Source organism: Sceloporus occidentalis, unplaced genomic scaffold (assembly GCF_023333645.1).
Source record: "Sceloporus occidentalis isolate IW3139 unplaced genomic scaffold, rSceOcc1.0.p SCAF_13, whole genome shotgun sequence".
Lineage (NCBI taxonomy): Eukaryota > Metazoa > Chordata > Lepidosauria > Squamata > Phrynosomatidae > Sceloporus > Sceloporus occidentalis.
The window spans coordinates 5,156,688-5,177,044 of NW_028316993.1; the positions used below are offsets into that span (position 1 = coordinate 5,156,688).

The following is a 20,357-nucleotide window of genomic DNA, read 5'->3' on the forward strand; positions in this document are numbered from 1 at the left end:
GCAAGTCTTCCCAAAAAGGGCCTCATAGCTTTCACCCCTAAATTATAATATAACATGCTAATTTTGTTAACCAGAGACACCTATGAGTGAGTTAACTCACACTATGCCTTGTTTCTTTCTATGCTTTGTTTCTTTCATAGCCATGGTTGATCCGTGTGCAGTTAAATATCCCATCCTCAAAAGAACAAGATATCTGTTCCTATTCAGCATCCGAAAACACCGTTTTTGCTTTAGTTTCCCAGCAGCTTCCCAATTGTCTGTCGATCGCCAATACTGAACAGTAGAGGAATCTAGTCCTGGTGATATAATATTAATTATAACTTGGAAGTGGCCATTTCCGTCCTTCTTTTCCTTGGAAAACAAAAGGCGTCTGAAAGGCGATCAAGTCCACATTGGCCATCCTTGGGTCTTCTGCAAATTCTGGTTCAATGAAGGAAAATACTGGCCTGTCCATTTCTTCAAAGATGGGGCCACTGAGTCAGAATCAGTGGAAGGACGCTGCTTGCTCATAGTGAGGGGATTTGTAGTTCATGATGCCTTTTATACACAGTTATGAATGGCATGAGGACTCTGGAATGAAGGCTTGTCGCTGCCTTATGAATGGCCAGGCTGCTAGACAAGGGGTGGGCAACCATGGGAGGTTAAATAGGGTTGCCATTTCAGGATCATCCAAGGTTTCCTGAGGTTTCCAGGCCAGAAACAGAGACCTGGAGACAGCCTTTGGACCTGAATACCTTAAAGGCACTGGAGCCTGACTAATCTTGGAAGCTAAGTAGGATCAGCTCTGGTTAGCGCTTGGGTGGAAGACTACCAACAGGTAACAGGTGATGTTGGCAATCTTTCAGAGGAAGGACCTGGCAAAACCACATCTGAGGATTCCTCACTTAAGAAAACTCAGTGAAATTCATAGGGTTGCCGTAAGCCAACAGGGAATTTAAGGCATATGTACATCTGCCGGTGCCATTACGTTTTATGCATTAAATACCAATTGCAATTTTTCACAGCTTGATATTAAAACACAAACGCACCCAGATACACACACACACCGTATTTTCCTGTTTGGAAATTAAAACTTAACTAAAGTGGCTGTTCCCAGATCAAGCTGAACATTGCATCTCATTTGCTTAGGGCATATGCTGCCTTTCTCCCAGAAAGGACCCAAGGCGGATCACCTGGAGGACCAAAGTTAGGGAAACACAGCGCAAGGCAAAGATGGTGAAGGACCTTGTCTTGAAACGCCACATTACCAGCAGGGGTCAGGCAGTCTCTGTATCTCTGGAAACCGGATCCCAAACTCCTGAAACAGACACACCTTGGAAGGGTCAGCTGCTCAGGTGCCCTCTGCAAAATGCCAGGCTGGAATATTTGCCCAGGTGTGGTTTTCTTGGCTTCTGCAGGGCAAAGTGAGAACTGGGGAGCTTCCATTCAAATATTAACATTGCAGTCTCTGTGTGCGTGTGTGCGTTGTTTGCCTTTAAGCCGTTTCTGAACTATGGCAACCCTACCCTGTCACAGTTTCTCCACATTTTTCTAGCTTGGAAACCATGCCCTATGAGGAATGACTTAAGGAGCTGGGGGTGTTTAGCCTGGAGAAGAGAAGGTTAAGAGGTGATATGATAGCCGTGTTTAAATACTTGAAAGGATGTCATATTGAAGAGGAAGCAAGCTTGTTTTCTGCTGCTCCAGAGACTAGGACCCAATGGAGCAATGGATGCACGCTCCAGGAAAAGAAACTTCACCTCAACATTAGGAGGAACTTCCTGACAGTAAGAGCTGCTTGAAAGTAGAAGACTTTGCTTTGGAGAGTGATGGAGTCTCCTTCCTTGGAGGTCTTTAGACAGAGGCTGGATGGCCATCTGTCAATGGGGATGCTTTGAATGAGATTTCCTGCATGGGAGAAGAAGGGGGTTGGACTGGATGGCCCTTGTAGTGTCTTCCAGCTGTATAATTCTATGATTCTATTACGAAAAGCCTTACTGAAATCACATTCTCCATGTGAGCTTCCCCTTCAGATAATCTGATTTCCCCCCTGTACAAACACATGCCATTCTTTCCAACACACACCACGCCACATGCCGACTGATGCTCCAAGGGTGCGCCAGCCCCAGAAGAAAGGAATTAACCATGCACACGGCCACAGTCCAACCCAGCCGACCTCCTCGCGTGTGTATGTCCAACCACCTCCCCGGCCCGGCCCTCCCCTGAATGCAAAGGGTTGAGGCCAAAGGCGCGATTGGGTTTCCGGTGTGGAGAAAGCGAGGCAGATCTATGTCTCGAGGTCTTTTTTTTATTTCACCTTAATGGCGGTTATTACTTTTTTTTACATGAGTTTGAAAAAATAGATATTATATCCATCATAAAAAAGTGCATTTTTTTTCCAAAGCTGACTTTATTTGCTATATCGCTAACCAGTTAAGTGCAGGAAAGGAAGGCCATGGCGGGGGTCACCTCTCCGACCACCTTTTGCCGGCCTTCCCCCCGTTGCTTAATAAAACACGTCACCAAAAAAATTAAAATATTACAGCACAATGCATGGGGTAAATAATAATAATAATAATAGTAATAATAATAATAATAATAATTAAAAAAATAAAAAATAAAACTATTCCCCCGTTCCCTAGCAGGTGTATAATAAACATATTCAAAAGCAAGGTTAAAATAAAAGTCCATAGATTTTTAAAAATAATAATTTCCTTTAAAAACAAACAACAACATCCAAAGCTTGGTCACGAGAAGAAGGGGAAAAAAGAATTGGGAGACGTTTGGTCAAGCGGCATAGCGTGTGCTAGTAAGTCCCCAAAAGCAGCATGGTAAGTGCGTCCCAGTCCATAAAAGTCACTGGTTGGTCTGGGTGCGAGAAGAGGCAGAGTGGTGCCAGAAGCAGGGAAGGGTACAAGGATACACACTTGAAGCATGGCAGCTGCGGTTCGGAGTTAAAGCACAGACCGAGGAGAAACCACTTTATGGGGAAAGCAGCTCGGAGTTATTCCCCAGACTTCAGATGATGCAATTTTTTCTTTAAAAACCCTGTATGCTTTGCTATTAGGCCAATCTCAATGGAGGTCTGATTTGCACTGAAAACTCAACTCCATGCCATTAAACTCTGGGATTTGTAGCTTGCTGTGGCCACAGAGCTCTCCAACCTGGAAGGCTAAATGTCTTACCAAACTACAAATCTCAGAAGTTAATAGCAGGAAGCCATGGTGGTTAAAGCGGTGCCAAAATGCTTTATTTCTGCAGTGCAGGTTAGACCAGAGGCAGAAGCAGCCCTGGATGTATTTAAAATTTGCATCTCAGGATTGCAGGTTGTGGAGGTACCTAGGATGGAGTAGGTTAGGACACATCAACAAGGGAAAGGTGAGGAAGGGCCTGAACAGACAGGCCAAAGTAAAGCTGCTTTGGGTCACTTTGGAGGTATGCTGTTTAAATGATGCATGCATCCTAAGAAACCAGAAGCTGTGCCAAAGCCAAGCTCCAGTCCTAAGAACTGGAGCACAGCTTTAGTGCGGCTTCTGGCTTCTGAAGATGCATGTGTCATTTAAACAGCATACTTCCAAAGTGACCAGAATCAGCTTTATTTTGGCCTGTCTGTTCGCATGAAAGTAGTTAAGTACCAAAGGTCTCTCTCTTGCCAACAGCACCACTCTGGTTATATTGTTCCAAACAAAATGCACACTATGCATGTTGCAAGCTTTCAAAGCTCTACTGGCTTCTTCATCAGGCAAAGGTGTTCAAAACCATGCTGTTCTCTTCCTAACAAAGAGGTTTGTGGCCTCACAAAGGATTTGAGACAAGCTGGATCTCAAAGGCAGTAGCCTTTTACCTTGCAAATGGAATTTATAGAGTATATTTCCTGGATTGAATCTCCCAGGAGCCACAAGGCCAGAAGGAGAGGCCAGCCTGCATTAATAGCTTCTCCATACCATCTGAATTGGGAACAACAACAACAACAACAACATGAAGGACTATGTCTAACAACTTCAATGTTTATTTTATATATATATTCTTTTCTCCTGTATGGTTTTGAACAGCTTGGCTGATGAAGCTTCGAAAGCTTGCAACATGTGCAGCATGCATTTTGGTTGGCTCAATAAAGTTCACTGTTTTGTGGATTTTGGATGATGCAATCCTACTCCAGGTTTGGGAAACTCCTCGACTGGTACATTAACAGAACAGCCACAAGGGAGGTGTTAAGGCTGATGAAAAAGGGAAAGGAACCTATGTGTGTGTGTATATATATATATATATATATACACACACACACACACACATATACAGGCTTCAAATCACCACTTACAATCAGTCAGAGCAAGGAAGAAAGAGAGACAAGGTACAGTCCCAGCTAAGTAAGAAATGTCTCACAATATCAAAGAAGCAGCTGTACAGGAAAAGAGGTCCATTCACAGTATATCATTTTTCAGTCACCCAAGTCCCTTCCCCACAGACCCAAAGGCAAAACCCACCCAGAGAGCATGAAACCAAGCAAAAGGAGGCTGACCCCTTGGCGGGGGGAAAAGAGGATTCATTCCGGGGAAAGTGCCATAGTGCATTTTGGAAAGGCCATCGGTTGGGTCAACGCTGAACCCACCGAAGAGGGGAAGGGTTTGGGGAAATGCAGCAATACTGGATTTGTGAAAAATACAGGACAATACCATTTCATTGCACAAAACCATGGTGCTTCTAATCTCTTTCACGCGGCGCTATTGTAGCATTTTCATCTCACTTGCATTACTACGGTTGCATCCTACAGAATCCTGGGATTTGTAATCCCAGATTTCCAGAGGATGTAGCCATGACATTCAAATGCTACGGTTGTAAAGAGACGTAAACGTTTTCAGTGTTTTCTGGCATATTCTGTTCCCAAATACTGGCATATTAGCATGCCTTCAAGTTGTTTCAAACTTGTGGCAACCCTAAAGGATTTTCTTGGCAAAATTTGTTCAGTGGGGGTTTGCCTTGGCCTTTCCCCGAGGCTGAGAAAGTGTGCCTTGCTTAAGGCCACCCAGTGGGTTTCCATGGCTAAATGGGGGTTCAAACCCTGGATTTATAGACTGACATTCACCCCATTGTGCCACACTGGCTATTCCCAGAGTGATCCCTAAAATCTTAGTTTGGAAACCTGCAAATGTTGATATTTTTTAGTAGCTAGGTAAAATAGATTTCCCCCTCTGGCCTGTCATAGGTGCATACTTCCAAGAAGTGCACTGAAATCTGCAGCATTTCTTTGAGAGCAAAGATACACAGGATCATAGGCTGCTAAAAAGCCTACACACTTCCACCGAAATTAAGGGACATGTTTGTGCACAAGGGCCTAGATCTCTTTGAGTGGGGTATTGTCGGCTGTAGGCACCAACCCAAATCATTCAATGTGCCACAATTAGCCACTATTACTGTGGCGCTTTTCACAGATCACTTGGGAAACCCAGCTTTGTTCAAGGAGACCCCAGGTTCAGATTTATGCTAAATTGGCTGACCAATAACAGGAAAAGCATCAACGTGCCCATTTTGAAGCATGCAACTGGCACAGAATTCACCATAGCAGCCAATACAAAGCAAGCTAGCTTTTAGGGGGAAGGTAGGTGGACATAGAGGGGGGACCCCCGTTCATCCTCATTTTCCCAACTGTTGGGGAGACCCTTTGCTTGGCTTCTTACAAAAGCATCAGCAATCCAATAGGAGAAACATCAGAGTCCAGCTCATTCCAAGGGGTTCCCATCTGGTCCAAGGTGAGGGTCCCCGTTTCTCCGAGTGCAAGCTAGGCTCAGAACACTCCCGGATGGCAGGATCCAAAGTGCAGCTCAGAAAGTCCAAATCCTCTCGTTTTCTTCTCAATCGTTGCAAATCCCTCCAAAGCACAGAGACGTTGCATATCCCTCCAAAGCATGGAATGTTAAAAACGGACCATCCCTGCCGGCAAAGGACTCTCCAACCGTGTGTCACACACCATCTGCCACCCCCAAGAAAAAGTTCGACAACAGCAAGAAGAAGAAGGAAGCAACAACAACAGGTCGCATGGCTTAAGAGGCAGCGGCTGAAATGATGGCGATGTCGCAGGGGAGGGCAAAGATTTCCCCCTTCGCAATGAGTTTTGCAGACACTGGTTGGTTTGTACATTTGATGCTCCCGGTCAGTTAAGCAGAGTTGGGGCTGAAGTTGCATGCACTTTTCCCATCTCTTGGCCCCTTTTTGCTCACATCGAAGTTTGCACATCTGAATTTCATTTTTAATATGTATGTTAAGTTGCATGGAAAGGAATGGCTGTTCGGTTTGTTTGTTTTTTCTCACTTTGAGTTTGGGCATATTTTTTTGAGTTTTCACAAAGCAAGGAGCGAGGGAGAGTTCAGAGAGTCGGAGGAGTGGTCGCTGCTGCTGTTCCTCTGGTGGCTGGCTCCGCAGGTGGTTCCCTCTGGGTAGGTGAACACAAACGAAGACGTATAGGAAGGGTTAACTGGGTACAGGTCGGTCAGCGGTTCACCATGTGTACCATGTACACCATGTGTAAAGTAAGAATTTGAAAACGCTACCTCCGCTGGGGGGACCGCTTGGACACCGCCAAGGCTCTGCTGCTGCTGCTGCTGGTAGTGAAGGGGAAGCGCCGAGTAGGCCGTGGGCCCAAAGGGGTCCTCTTTGACGGGCATGGCCAAAGCGCTCACCTCGGTTGAGGTGCCAGGCTGGCCACTCAGCTCGGGGGGCAGGTCCTCGTAGGGGATCTTGCAGCTGGGCTTGTGAGCCACAAGGACAAATTCTAGGCGCTCCCTCTCCTTCTGCAGTTCGGCTATTTCAGACTCCAGCTCGGCTTTCTCTTCCTCCAACTGGTCCGTCTCCTGGGGAAGAGCACCAGAGTCAGCAGAAGGCCAGGGCGGCAGAAAGAGGACCTTTGTCCAGACCGGACGGGTTGTGGGCCAGAAGCAGGAGTCTGCACTCATCAAAGGCTCATCTCCATCTCATGCTAATCAGCCCCAAGAAGACTTGGAGCCTTATTGTGTTATTAAACAAACTCAGCAGGCAAACGAAAATACCTTTCCCCCTCCCTCTGCATGATGCCATTGTCTTCCGTTCTCTTCCGGTTGTAAAACTGTGGGAGAAGGTCATAAAAGTGTCCTGTTTGCCAAAGTGAAATAATCCGTTTGGCAAAAATGACGCTTTTAAAATGCTCTGGTGGTCTCTTCCAACTCTATGATTCTATGATTTTACAACCTGAAGAGAACAAGTCATGTGCAGGACGGGAAAAAAGAAGGCGTCTAACATGTCTTTTTGTTTGTTTGCCCAGTTTGTTTCATAATGCTATAAGGCTCTTGATGGTTAAGTAACTCCCCTATAGGCTCTTTAGTCCTCTGGGACTCCAATACAAAGTGCAATGGTCCACATACAGCCCCATGGGCCACTTGTGGCCCACCCCATTCTAGACCCCATCACAGCCCACCTGGCTAATGTCCATTCCACCACAACCACAAGACTTAATGACTGAGGAACTCCCTACAGAAGAAACCACCATTCTAGGCCCAGCATAGCAGCTATACCTCTTCCAAAATTCATGTTACGTTGGTGCTCCATCTTTGATCTGGGCGTTCTCTCAATCCAACCTACGGCTTCCAGGGCCCATTCAACACAGCCGTAAAAATCTAAGGCAGAATTCCATAGTATTGAGCCATGGTAGTTAAAGTGGAATTGAACTGAACGAATTCTATAGTGCAGATGCAGCCCCAGGCACCTGAACCAAAAACATGCTGGGATAAGCTGTACTTTGGGAGATAGCCTCAGTATTAGATTCAAGGGGGCAGGAAGGTAAGAGATCTTCACTGTCACCTCCAGGATTTTAGAGGTCTCCCATGGATAGTGTGAAATTAAATGGAAGATGCTGCCTTGGAGAGTGGTGGAGTCTCCTTCTTTGGGGTTGTTTAAACAGAGGCTGACTGGCCATCTGTCATATGGAGGGCTTTGATAGCATCTTCCTGCATGGCACAATGAGGTTGGACTGTGTGGCCCCTGGGGTCTCTTTCAACTCTGGAATTCTATAAATATGCTGCCAGCTCACTATACTTTACAATGGGAACTTTGACAATAAGAGTCCCCATGCGTAAAATCGCAGGGCCGGCCAGTGACCCGAGACAGGTTCAGTCCAACAAGGCTTTGTTAGGGCTGTACAACTGTTTCACACCAGCACCTACTCACCGCTTGAAGGCGGTCCGTCAGCTCTCGACGCCGGTTCCGGCATTTGGCGGCAGCCAGCTTGTTCCTCTCCCGGCGGACACGGCGTTTTTCTTCTTCTTCGGGAGTCAGCTGCAAGAACAAGAGAGAAGAGGCTGGTTAGCCCATGGATGAGGGCAAGACGCAGTTCCCATTCCAGACATGCAACCAACCCAGGGTGCTCTGAGGTTGCACAATATCTATGGGGATAACTAAAATGCACAGCTTGAGAGCAGCTGTGTAACTTTGAGCCTTAAGACGGGTCCAGGAGGATGGAGAAATACATAGGAAGAGAAGACTCCTCAGACGTACTACCACCACTGGGGTCCCGTGGCCCATAGATTAAGTAAGCACAACCCCATCTAAGTTTAGGTAGCCACTCTTATTAAGGTAGAAAAACTGTCCATCATCGGAGCTTCCAGGCTGCTGTCAGAACCAGTTTCCTTCTGGTGTAAGATGCAGAGGTAGTGAATTCCTCACTACAGTTTGCTTCACCATCCACATCTTTTGTTGATGCCCCAAAGCCAGTGCCCCAAAGCCAATGCCCCAAATTATCATGCTGGAAGGGGACAAGTAGAGAAAGGAAACCCAAAGGCATCCTTTGTCTACCCATGGGGACATAATCGGGTTGTCCTGTCCCCAACCCAACCTCCCCAAATGTATTGGACATTGATATGACAAGAAGTCCCCCCTTGGAGTCCCATCATGCTGGGAGGGGAAGGGTCAAGTTAGAGGGTTAGATGGAGAGTTGCGAAGGGGGGAAAAGCTTAGTAACCTCGTCGCCGATTCCCCAGAGGAAGTTCCACAGGAGAAGCAAGGCCCTACATTCCTCCCCGCTCACCGTTTCCTCCCGTGGCCTCCGTGGCCGGGCCCTGGCGGAGCGCGGTGGCGGCGGGGCAGCGCCCACGGGGGCCGTGGAAGGACCGGCGACGTAGCCGCTCATTCCCGGGGTGGAGTAGCTGGTCCCAGGCAGGTCATAAGGGTCCACTGTGGGTTGGGGCTGCTGCTGCGGTGGCTGAGGCATCTGCTGGCCCGGAGGCTGCTGAGACTGGGCCATGGAGGAGATTAAGGTTGGCTGCACCAACCACTGGAGGTCTTGGCTAGTTGATATGGCAGTCACTGTTGGCACAAAAGATCCGGGCATTTCCCCAAGGCCACTGCACTCCTGGAAAGAGACAAAGATGCCACAAGGTCAGAAACAGTCACACAACGAGGAGGAAGACATCAGAAATATGTTCGTACCCATGCATGGACCACATGGCATTGGTTGTGAAATCAGGTTCCAAGGCGGGTGCCCCACATGCAAGAAATCCTACTTCGCTTCTAAAGGTTGAGGCCCAGTCTTTCCAAAGCTGGTTTCTTCCAAGGCTACAGCTCCCATCTTCCCACAAATGCTGGTTTGGGGATGCTTGGCACTGTAGTTCAACCCATATGGGAGGACATCGACTGAAAGAAGGCTCTATTCCAGGGTTAAGCAACAGGCAGCCTTCCCAGTGATGATGGCTATTGTCACTCCCATCAACCTTAGAGCCAGCCTAACCATTGGTGAGGGATAAGGGACTCTGCAGTGCAATAAAAAGTGGGACACACACAGACATCCACCCCTGTTCAACAGTGATCTTCTAAGGATCAGTTGAGGAAGATGGAAAACGTAATGGCTCTGAACTTCCTTCGTTGTCTAAGGTCCAAAAGACACTACAGAAACAATCCAGTTTGGAACCACTTTAACCTCCCAACTCAATGCTAGGGAATTTGGGGAACTGTAGCTTTGGGAAACATTTGGCCTTCTCTGTCAAGAGAGCTCTGGTGCCACAATACACTACAACTCCCAGGATTTCAACTGCCAGGACAGTTGAAGCCGTTTCACACTGGATTATCTCTGCAGTGTGTTTCGGACCTTCGCTGTCCACTCACAGTCTTTACATTTTCATTTATTACGGCAAATAGCCGGCACAGTCGTCCACTCACTAGACCAAGCATTTCCAACTCGTGGCCACTGCTATGGATCCATTCCTGCATGCAATCTCACCAGAGCATCACCCTAGAAACCACCTTCCCATCCTGGACCACTGACCAAGAACCTAACAAGCACAAAAGCTTACCAAGAGACACTAGACTCTTTTACTCCAAGCCTTAGATCATGCCAAGGTCTCTGTCTTTCTAGAGCTCTACCGGGAGGTTGCTTTGAATCCGTGAAGTCGAAGGCTTTCATGGCCAGCATCCATTGCTTTTTGTGGGTTTTTCGGTCTATGTGGCCATGTTCTAGAAGAGTTTGTTCCTGACATTTCGCCTTCATCTATGGCTGGCATCTTCATACCATTCACTGATGCAGGCAAAATGTCAGGAATAAACTCTTCTAGATCATGGCCATATAAGCCTGAAAAACCCACAAAACCCTGCTTTGAATCCTTTAGAGCCTTCGCTAGTCGAGATCAGAGCCAAGGGAAGGGTCAAGACCAGAGCCACCCTTTCCTTGACCATCAACCAAGAGCAAGGGGGATGTTCTGTTTTGGTGACACCGGATCCGCTGGGTCTTGCAGACCTAAGAGTGATCCTAAATTCCCAGACTGGGACGCCTGGAGCTTTGCAATCATAACTAGGACGCAAAGGGATCCTGTGGCACTGATGGGACTCACTGTGTGAAAGAAGTTCATGGACTTGGCCTACATTCTCCAACGCACGGAGTGGACCGATGCCCAGGAAGGGCTTTTAGCGCTGGAGTGCATGAATATCTATGGAAATGCAAAGCCAAGGTGCCTCTCATGCTTTTTTGCCTTTCGACGGCTATTCATAGAGTCTCATCATAAAGGTCCTTCCTGGGCATCATTTGACTACTCCATGCATCTGAGGAAGTGGACCAAGTCTCTGGAAGCTCTGTCATGCTTCATCCTCTGTGGCTCCAGATCCCTTTGCATTCTGACGATGCTCCAGGGGGCCCTTCTGGCTCTCTCTCCCAAGTCTCCCTCCCTGGGCTCTTTGACATTCTTATTTCCAAAATGCCCATCGATTAGAACCAGGAGCTTGACCCATGGCTCCCAAGACAGTCACCAGGAGCCCACTTTGCAAGGTCCTTGTTATTAGTTTGGATTCCATGCTTATTATGGGATGGGTTTTATGTGTTTTTTTAAAGAGGGGTTAATTTTATTAATATTTTTAAAAGGGGGCATTCAATGCTTATTATGGGATGAATATAATAATTATTTTTAAAAGGGGGGCTTTATTTTTATTTTATTTCTTAAAGAGGTTCATGCAATGCTTATTATGGGCTGGAATCATTCTCCTCAGGCTACTATATCTTCCCAAATCAGGGCACCACAGAAAAAGGTGTCATTCCATCCCATAATATGAAATGCAAAATGTCCTTCCCCTTTTTATACTTATATATATATATATATATATATATATATATATATATATAGGCTTATTTTTAGCAATGCCTTTTTACAGCAGCAAAGCCTGCAAAGCTGCAGCCAGTTAGAATGCAGAGCCTGGAGGGGGCGTGGCTCCGGCTCCCGGGCCCAGCCAATCCGCGCGCGGCGCTCAGGCCCGGCCCCGCCCCTTGGCAACGGGGGCGGGCCAGCGTTCCAAAATAACCCGCGCGCGCCTCAAGGCGAGGAGGAGGAGGAGGGGGAGAGGGACAACGCGCCGTACGTGCCTCACGTCAGCACGGAGCGTTCCATCGCATACGTCACGCGTTACGCACAACCCCGCCCCCCTCCTCGCGCGCTCGCTCGCTCTCCCACTCCTCCTCCTGCCCCCTCCCTCCCTCCCTCCGCGCGCGCATGCGCCTTAGAGACCCCCTAAGGAAAAGGACCAGAAAGTAGGGGGAAAAGCGAGAAGTTTCTGTTGTTGATGGACAGGGATTAAACTGAACATTAATTAACCATATAATGCACAAATTGGGGGAGCATTGGATTTACTTTATTTTTTCTTAATTTTAATGCTATTTTTGGAAAGGGGGAAGGGTTTTAGATGTGAATTTGTGAGGAAAGCGAGGAGAGAATGGAGAAATGGGGGGAGAGGACGGGAGGAAGACTCCAGCAAGCCCCCCCCCAATTATTATTATTATTATTATTATTGGGTAGGAAAAAGTTGCGAAGGGGGAAGAGAGGAAGAGCAGGAGCAGCCCACTGCCCTCCACTAAAACCCACCAAATTAAATAACAGGCGAGTCACACTCTCTCAGCCTCAAGGGAAGGCAAGGGCAAACCTCAGCGAACCTTGCCAAGAAAAGCCCATGTTAGGGTCTCCTTAGGGTCGCCATGAGTTGAAAGGACTTGAAGGGACACATCAAATATAATAACGACAATAATAATAATAGGTAGAAAGAATGAGAAGGGAGGGGCAGAGGAGGGGGAGAAGACACTCACCGCCCCTAAAACCCTCCAGATTAAGTAATAATAATAATAATAATAATAGGGCAGAACGAAATGAGAGCGAGGGAGGAAGAGAGGGAGGAGAGCACCCCTCTTCCAAATGCTCCAATCTCCCTAATTAAACAACGATAACGAATGGCATGAGTTAAAAGCAGCCCCCCTCTTCTCCCCCAAAAGGGACCGGAGCCAGAGAGTTTGCCAAAGGGCCCGAAAGAAGCGGAGCTGGAGCTGGAGCTGGAGCGGAGCAGGGTCCGAAAGGGAAAGGAAAGGAAGGGCCCGGGGCAAAGGGCCCCAAGGGAAGGGAGATCCCCGGAGGAGGCCGGGAAGGAGGAGGGTCCAGGGCCTTACCTGGGCAGAGGAGGCGCTGGCGTTGGGGCCGGGGCCCGGGGGGCTCCCGAAGGAATCCACGGAGGAAAGGTACTGGGACTCGGCCGAAGGGGAAGAGCTGCAGCGCGAAGGGGAGTCCAGGTAGTCTCCTCCGGCGGGGAAGCCCTGATACATCTCCCCGGGGGCGCCCCGCGGAGGACCCCCGGCCGGCCACCAGCACCAGCACCGCTCCTTCTTCTCGGCTGCCTGCCTGCCTTCTTTCCTTCCTTCCTTCCTTCCTTTCAGCCAAGGAGGCTCATCCTGCAGCCGGGAGTCCCGCCGGTCGAGCCCCTCGTTTTCCCAATGGAAGCCAAAAGGGGCAGCCCGGAAGCAGCAGCAGCAGCAGCAGATCCCCCCAAAGTCCTTCCTTCCTTCCTTCCCCCCAAAATGATCCCAGCGTGGATGCGGAGCGCGAAGCGTCCTCCTTCCCGAGCGGCGCCGGTCTTATGAATGAACTGAGCCACGCTGGGCAGCGCCGCCTATTTATACAAGAGGGGACCGGCCCCCCTCCTGACGTCACCAGGAAGGGCCCCCCGAAACTCAGCCCCGGGGGCACCCCCGGGCCCCAAACTCGGCCGGTCCCTTCCTCGCACCCCGAAGCCTCGGCGCCCCAAATTCCGTCTCTCTGCGAAACCGGGAAGGGCTTCTTTTTCAAGCGGGAAAACCTCGGGGGGAGATCCCTGGCTCCGCCTCGCCGGAGTTCCTGTGACGCAGTTAGCCATATATGGTCTTGTCTTCGCTGTGTTTGTTTGGTATCCCTAGCAATGACGTCAGAGGGAATCCCTTTCTCACAGCCCGCCCGGCCTCCTTTCCAGCGCCTCCTCTTCCACGGCGGCGGCTTTTTTGGGGAGGATAATAATAGACCTGGTTTTTACTAGCCTTCGAGAGATAAAAGAGGCCGCCTCCCAGGACTTCCAGGGTTCTGGGTTCGAATCCGGATCAGAATGCAAAACACAAGGGGAACAAACAGCTGCCAAAGAGGGCAAAGCGAATGTGGAGGGCCCACTGTGTGCAAACTTTGGTCCTTCAGGTATTTTGGTCTTCAGCTCCCAGAAGCCCTGGGCAGCTTGGAATTCTGGGAGCTGAAGTCCAAAACATCTGGAAGACGAAGTTGAAGTTGAAGAAACACTGGCATAGAGTTTCCTGGTCAAATGCTCCTCATTTTAGAAACCACACACCAATGGCTTCCCTAGGGCTGGGGTCACTCATGCGGTCACTCATGGTGACCCATGGACCTCCATACAGAATACTTATTAGTATTGATGTTACTTGTACATTGTCGTTCCCATATAGTACTGAATGCAACGCTAATGGCTGAGACATTAACAAGTCGCAAAATCAATATGATATCTTCAAATTACAAGATCATAAGCACAACCAAAGGAAGGTCTTTGAGGAGCGGCAGTGTCACCCCACTATTATTATTATTATTATTATTATTATTATATTTATTTGTATCCTGCTCTTTTCCCAGGACTGGGACTCAGAGCGGCTTCACAGCATTAAAAACAGTACAATTAAAAACATTAAAAAAACACATACATTAAAAAGGAATTACATTATTAAAGTATTAAAACAGATAGCTATTAAAAGAATAAAACGTATTTTAAAAAGAGAAATCTATATAGAGAGAGAACAAACTGTGTCCAGTTTTTAAACTGGTCCAACCTCCCAGCCTGTCCTCATGGCAATTCCTCAAAGGCCTGTGTGAACAGGGAGGTCTTCTTCACCTGCCGGCCGGCGGAAGGCCATCAAGAAGGGAGCCCTTCTGGTCCATTCCCTGGGAGATCAGGGAGTCCCAGAGTCTGGGGGCACCCACTGAGAAGGCCCTCCCTTGTGCCCCTTTTAGGGGGTGACATGGCACGGTCTGCACCCCCCCCCCCCCAGTGATGCACAGCAATACCCAGCATGGCCTACCACTCTGATGGCAAACCTTTTAGAGACTGAGTGCCTAAACTGCAACCCAAAACCTACCTATTTATCACAAAGTGCCATGTCCCTCTGGCTTTCTAATAATGAACTCTGGCGAACTCTGTGCTGGGGCGATGGCACATGCGCCCACAGAGAGGGCTCTGGCAGGCGTGCCATAGGTTCGCCACCACTGGCCTGCCAGCACCCAGAGAGGAAAAGCCAGCATCTCATGCTTGGGGAAGTGTAAAGCATCAATTCCAGTCAAGACATCCGCCCAGCGCTCCTCCTCCGATCAAGCAGAAAAAGCAGCCGCCAGCGAAAGAAACTCCCTTTTGACCCTATGAGAGAAGGGACTAAAAGACAGCATCCGGGCCTGGCCTCGCCTTCGCTTGTGGGAACACCTGAGCAGGTGCTTTCAGGTAAAGCAACTCTGCCCGTCCCACATTAATGGCCTTGTAGGTCTCCACCCAGCGAAGGGCTGATGCGGAGGCCGAAAAGGGGAAAGTTGTGTAACCTAGAGGCATAGGGATCAAGGTGTGCGGGTGTGTTGAAGGAAATGAATACCCTCACTGTGACTTTCCACCTTTAAACCTGGTCACGGCATTCAGTCCCTCACCAAATTTATTTGTTTTTCATTTCGTTCGTACGCCGCCTTTCTCCCAGAAAGGGACCCAAAGCAGCTCCCAGGTTAAAACAAAATTAAATTAAAAACGTTACAATCAAATGTTTAAAACAAAATAATCTAAAATCTAAAAACAGTGTGCCATAATCATGAGTCGACCTCATGTAGAAGTCTCTGCTCCATCTATCTTTAAATCCGGATTAAAGACTTTCTGGTTCTCGGAAACATTTGGTACTCTAGTTTAATACTGTTTTATAATTTAGATTTTACCGTGTGTATTATTTGTTTGTACAGTTTTGTATTTTAATCACACACCTTGCTTAATTTTGTATAGATTATTATAGATTTTGTGACTTTTAGATTGTACGCCATTGGCAGGTTATCTGCTGTTTTGATGATGCCCGTAAAATGGCAAATTATGGTGCTATATAAATAGTGGGGATGATGATGGTGATGATGATGTTTTGGGGTCAAAATTATGGATTTTTATATGACCCTTGGATAAGTCGAGGGTAAAACATGTTCAACATGGAGTCGCATCACAGGGCTGACTGTGCCACAGGGAACTGATTCAGATCTGCAGCTTGTTCACACTAGCGCTGAGTCAATTCATTGCAAAAAAGGGGGTAATTCAGATCTGGAAAAAGTGCTTTAAATGGGTTTAGTGCTGGGTCCTCCTTCACAAACCATGTCAGGGAATTGGCGCAAGTGTGAACAAGGGCCATATAAACCGATTCAGATCCGCTTGCAAACTGGTTTATTATGTAGTGGGGATGAGGCCTCTGTTCCTTGCTGTTGTGCACCACTGCCTTGGTTGCTTTGATTTTTAAAGATGGACAGTATATTACTAACGTGTCTTAACTGTGTGTGAACAAATTGCCATTGGTGCCTTCACCATAAGATTCCAAGTCGGTTAGAAACTGGTGGGTCTGTTTTTCGTGAGATCCCATGTGGCCATTCCTTATGTCCCCAGCGCATTAGGAAGCATGAGACGTTTGGGCAGGTAGCCCAGCATGTGCCAACAGGGTTGTGGGAATGTGATGGGAAATGAGGTTCACATCGTGCTGGTGCGGAGACAATGCCTGCTCTGACAGCGTTATGCGCAGTCCTCTCTTTGTTGTGGGTGACACTCACACAGCCCCGTTTATTCCAAGAACGTTCCCCTTCTTCATCAGAACCGGCGAAGGAACCAAATCCCAAAGTCGTGCCCTTCATTAAATGTCTAGAGAGAGTCCCATCTGGTACTCACGCTGCTTCTCAGAAACCCAAGAACAGCGGGATTTCTAGCGTCATTGGCCTGTGGTTCTCCATCCGGCTCAAGGGATGAGCGTAGCAAAGACAGGCACGTCCATGCTGCATTCAGCTGCATCCGCTCCTCTTTTGTGGCAGCTAATTGCCTCTTGCCGTTGGGAATGGATTTCTCTTAGCAGCTGGCTAATTCTTTTAGTTGCCGAAGAGAAACCTGGCTGAATTAGGTCACTGTTGTGTGGCACGTGCCAAGGTTTAAGCCGGCTGGGCACCTATCGGCCAGAGAGCAGCATGGCCAGGGGTCTGAGTGCTGGACTATGACTCTGGAGGCCAGAGTTCGATTCCCAGCTTGGCCATGAAACCCACTGGGTGACCTTGGTCAAGGCCCACTCTGGTAATGGTAAACCTCCTCTGAACTAAATATGGCCAAGAAAATCCGGGAATAGGGTCGCCATAAGTCAGAAATGACTTGAAGGCACAACAACCAACAACTACTGGCCACTAAGCCTCACTTGAAGTCTGTAGGACAACTTGGGGTGGGGATGAGGTCTTCTGGGGGGCTTCATTTCAGCTGTGGCTCCCCAACTGAGAAATGCTTTCCCCTTGGAGACCCAACAAGCACCTTAACTCAGGAATCAAGTAAAAATAGGGCTATTCGTGGATGCTTTTGGGGCCTAACCGACTCATTCCAGAATATCAATGTGCATCCTTTTACATTGTTTTAACCTTCTTAACCTGTTTCTGATTTCTCAGCATGTTTAACATGTTTTTTATTCTATTGGAATTACAGTAATTTTGTCTTAAGTTGTTGGAATGTGTTAATAATGGCCAGAATCCCTGTTGGGGACCTACGCACCAGGAATTAGAATTAGGTGGTCTGTAACGTCCGTGTCCACTTTGCTTTGTTATAAGCAAAGTGACCAATGTACATAAGGACTGTTGCGCACCTTTGTGCATTGGGATACTGGCTAAGGACTGCTAATGCACACCAGGATGCTCTTGCTGGTGTTCCATTATGCATCTTCACAATTCCCTGGCGGGGTTCCTTAGTGCCTTTGCTATGTAGCTAAGTACAGTACAACCCCCATATCCAAGTGGCATACGTCCCATGGAAATGTGAAACTGCAGATGACAGTGAACTCCATTAAAATTAATGACATCTGGTGACAGTGACCATAGAGTTGCACTGGAGGGCCTAGAAACTGCTAGAGAGAACACCTTTCTGGGCATTTCTAGGTCCCCCAGCATGATTTCTGCTGGAATCAACTTCTGCAGTAAGTATACCATAAAACTGTATTGGAGGACCTATTAAATGCCTAGAGATAATATATTTCTTCCGACATGGGTCAGAAGTACCAGTCCTGTTGATTTGAGGGTCATATTGTATACATAAAATTTGCATAACGTACATCATGATAAAGTATTCCAACTAATCCTTCAGCTGCAGGGACTGCTTTCAATGCTCCTGGAGTCTGAGAAGCAACAATAAAGACCAAGTCTTGACAGCAGAGGGGATTCTGGGACTTGTAGTCCCCAAATGGTAACTTGCATCAAACTCTGAATTCAGGAACAAAGACTTAGCTCTGAGGCTAAACCAAATCCTCTGCCCTCACTCCTCGCTAGTCTGTCACCAGTTCCTTTCTCTAGCCATCTGAGATGGGCACACAGGGCCTCTAACCACAGCATAGGCCAGGCAACCTTTCCTGAGCATGCACAGAGTGCATTTTTTCGCATCCTCGGGTTCCCTTTATCAGAGGAGCATCTGGTCCCAGGGTTGGTTGAGATACCAAGCGTGTGAAGGGAGTTTCTTCCCAGAGTCAGGGAACCTTCTAACTTAGGTTGGGGTTTTTTTGCATTCCTTTGGCAATGGCTCATAACCACAGAAGGCACTGAGTGAAAGGGCTGCTGGCTGGCTGGCAGTCGCCGCAAACAGATCTTCCAAAGGAGAGTGACCCACGGGCGAGACACAAATAATGACAAGGTGGGGCTGCTGGGCCGGGCACCAAATATAGCCCCTGCCAAGGCTGACCCACCAGGAATCAGACAAGACCCTGCGGGGCCAAGCTATTCTAAGGAGCTGGTTTCCTTGTCTGCCTGGTGCCCCATTGCTGTCTGAGAGGAGAAATCCCATGCATGCTCACCCTGCGGAGAGATGTGGGCCAGACACCCAGATTGACCCATCTTCCTAAGAAAAGTCTTCTTCACCCACGCAGGGTCCCAGATGGTAGAATTCAGAGATATAGCTGTGTTATTCAAGAGAATCAATATGGGTAGAGACCTTGTAGCACCTTTGAGACTAACTGAAAGAAAGAAGTTGGCAGCATGAGCTTTCCTAGACCTCAGTCTACTTCCTCAGATGCATTTAGTGCATTTGTCCACCAAATGCATCTGAAGAAGTAGACATAAGTCTAGGAAAGCTCATGCTGCCAACTTCTTTCTTTTGCTTAGTCTCAAAGGTGCTACAAGGTCTCTCTAAATTCAGGGTCCCAGGTGAGAATGGCCATAGCACAGTGGAAGAGGATACGCTTAGGACAACCAGATGTTGTTGTTGCAAAGGAGGACAAGGCAGCTCGGCATGTAGGATATTCAAGGGAAATGGAGGACATGACAACAAAAATAATGACCCCAGAGGATTGGTATAAAGGGTGGCATCCTGCATAACTCTTTGCCAGGCCTCTTTGTCCTTCTCTCTCTGGGGGACCTTTTTGCACTGTCAGAAATAGCTGCCCTGTCTCTGGTCTTACTCAAACCCCTCTGCCTCCCACTTCATGCGCGGAGGGACATGTTCACAGCCTTAACCTATTCTGGTTGCTGTGGGGTGACTCACTCTGGCAATGATGCACAAAAAAGCCAGCCACCCTCCTTTTTGTTTTTGCAAGTTGCCTCCCGGCGCATCCAGCAGCATCTCTCCTCCCGGCCCAAACAAAAGGCCTTACAAGGGCTCCCAGGCGATGATTAAACCCATGACTGGGACATGTGCGAAAAAACAGAACCCGGCCAGAGAGAGCCGGTCTAGGTGAGGAGGATCCCAGTTCTTAGGACTGGGATGGGTGGGAGTGCAATGGTGTTGGTGGTGTTGGGGACCACAGGTTTCTCAGACGGATCCTGATCTGGCCAGAGAGTGTGATTCAGGAGCCAAAGCCCCCAGCCAAGCGTCTGACACAGCACTTTGATGTCACCGGCCAAGAACGTCGCATCCATGCCAGGGCTTCTGAGTCATGCCTTGGGGGCCGAGACTGAGGCCTTTGGGAGCATGCTAGTGGCTGACACACATGTGCTTCCTCCACTCCTTCATTCATTCGTTCATTCATCCAGCCACTCGTTCATTCATTGATCCGTCCATTCATCCACTGAGCCTATGGCATCACTAGAGGAAGACAGAGGAATATCTTTTTTAAGACATACACATAAGGCTTTTGAAACATGTCTATGTTTTGGTCTGTCCAGAAATAGAGGGGTTGGGTTGAACAGGGAGAGAGAGCTGCTTTCTGCCAGCAAAGGTAGTAAGGGATAATGGTTTGAGCAATACAGACTTGAAGTATTAATGCAGTTTGACACCTTATTCACTGATCCGTCCATTCATCCACTGAGGCTGGAATATCACCAGAGGAAGACAGGAGGATATATATAAAGCCCTGTGTGATATAT

General features: G+C 48.1%; 1 protein-coding gene across 2 annotated transcripts; it reads right to left on the bottom strand.

Moving 5' to 3' along the window:
* Positions 1-2,369: 2,369 nt before the first annotated feature.
* On the bottom strand, positions 2,370-13,505 carry FOSB (FosB proto-oncogene, AP-1 transcription factor subunit). 2 transcript variants are annotated; one of them, XM_089478895.1, is made up of 5 exons: positions 12,911-13,505; positions 9,029-9,352; positions 8,173-8,280; positions 6,525-6,824; positions 2,370-6,406 (listed from the first exon to the last, which is right to left on the bottom strand). In XM_089478895.1, exons 1-5 carry the CDS (start codon positions 13,061-13,063, stop codon positions 6,341-6,343), a joined length of 951 nt encoding a protein of 316 aa, XP_089335021.1. In that variant the 5' UTR covers positions 13,064-13,505; the 3' UTR covers positions 2,370-6,340. The 2 variants fall into 2 exon arrangements, with proteins under 2 accessions (XP_089335021.1, XP_089335020.1); XM_089478894.1 differs by having other exon boundaries at positions 2,370-6,824.
* Positions 13,506-20,357: the final 6,852 nt, after the last annotated feature.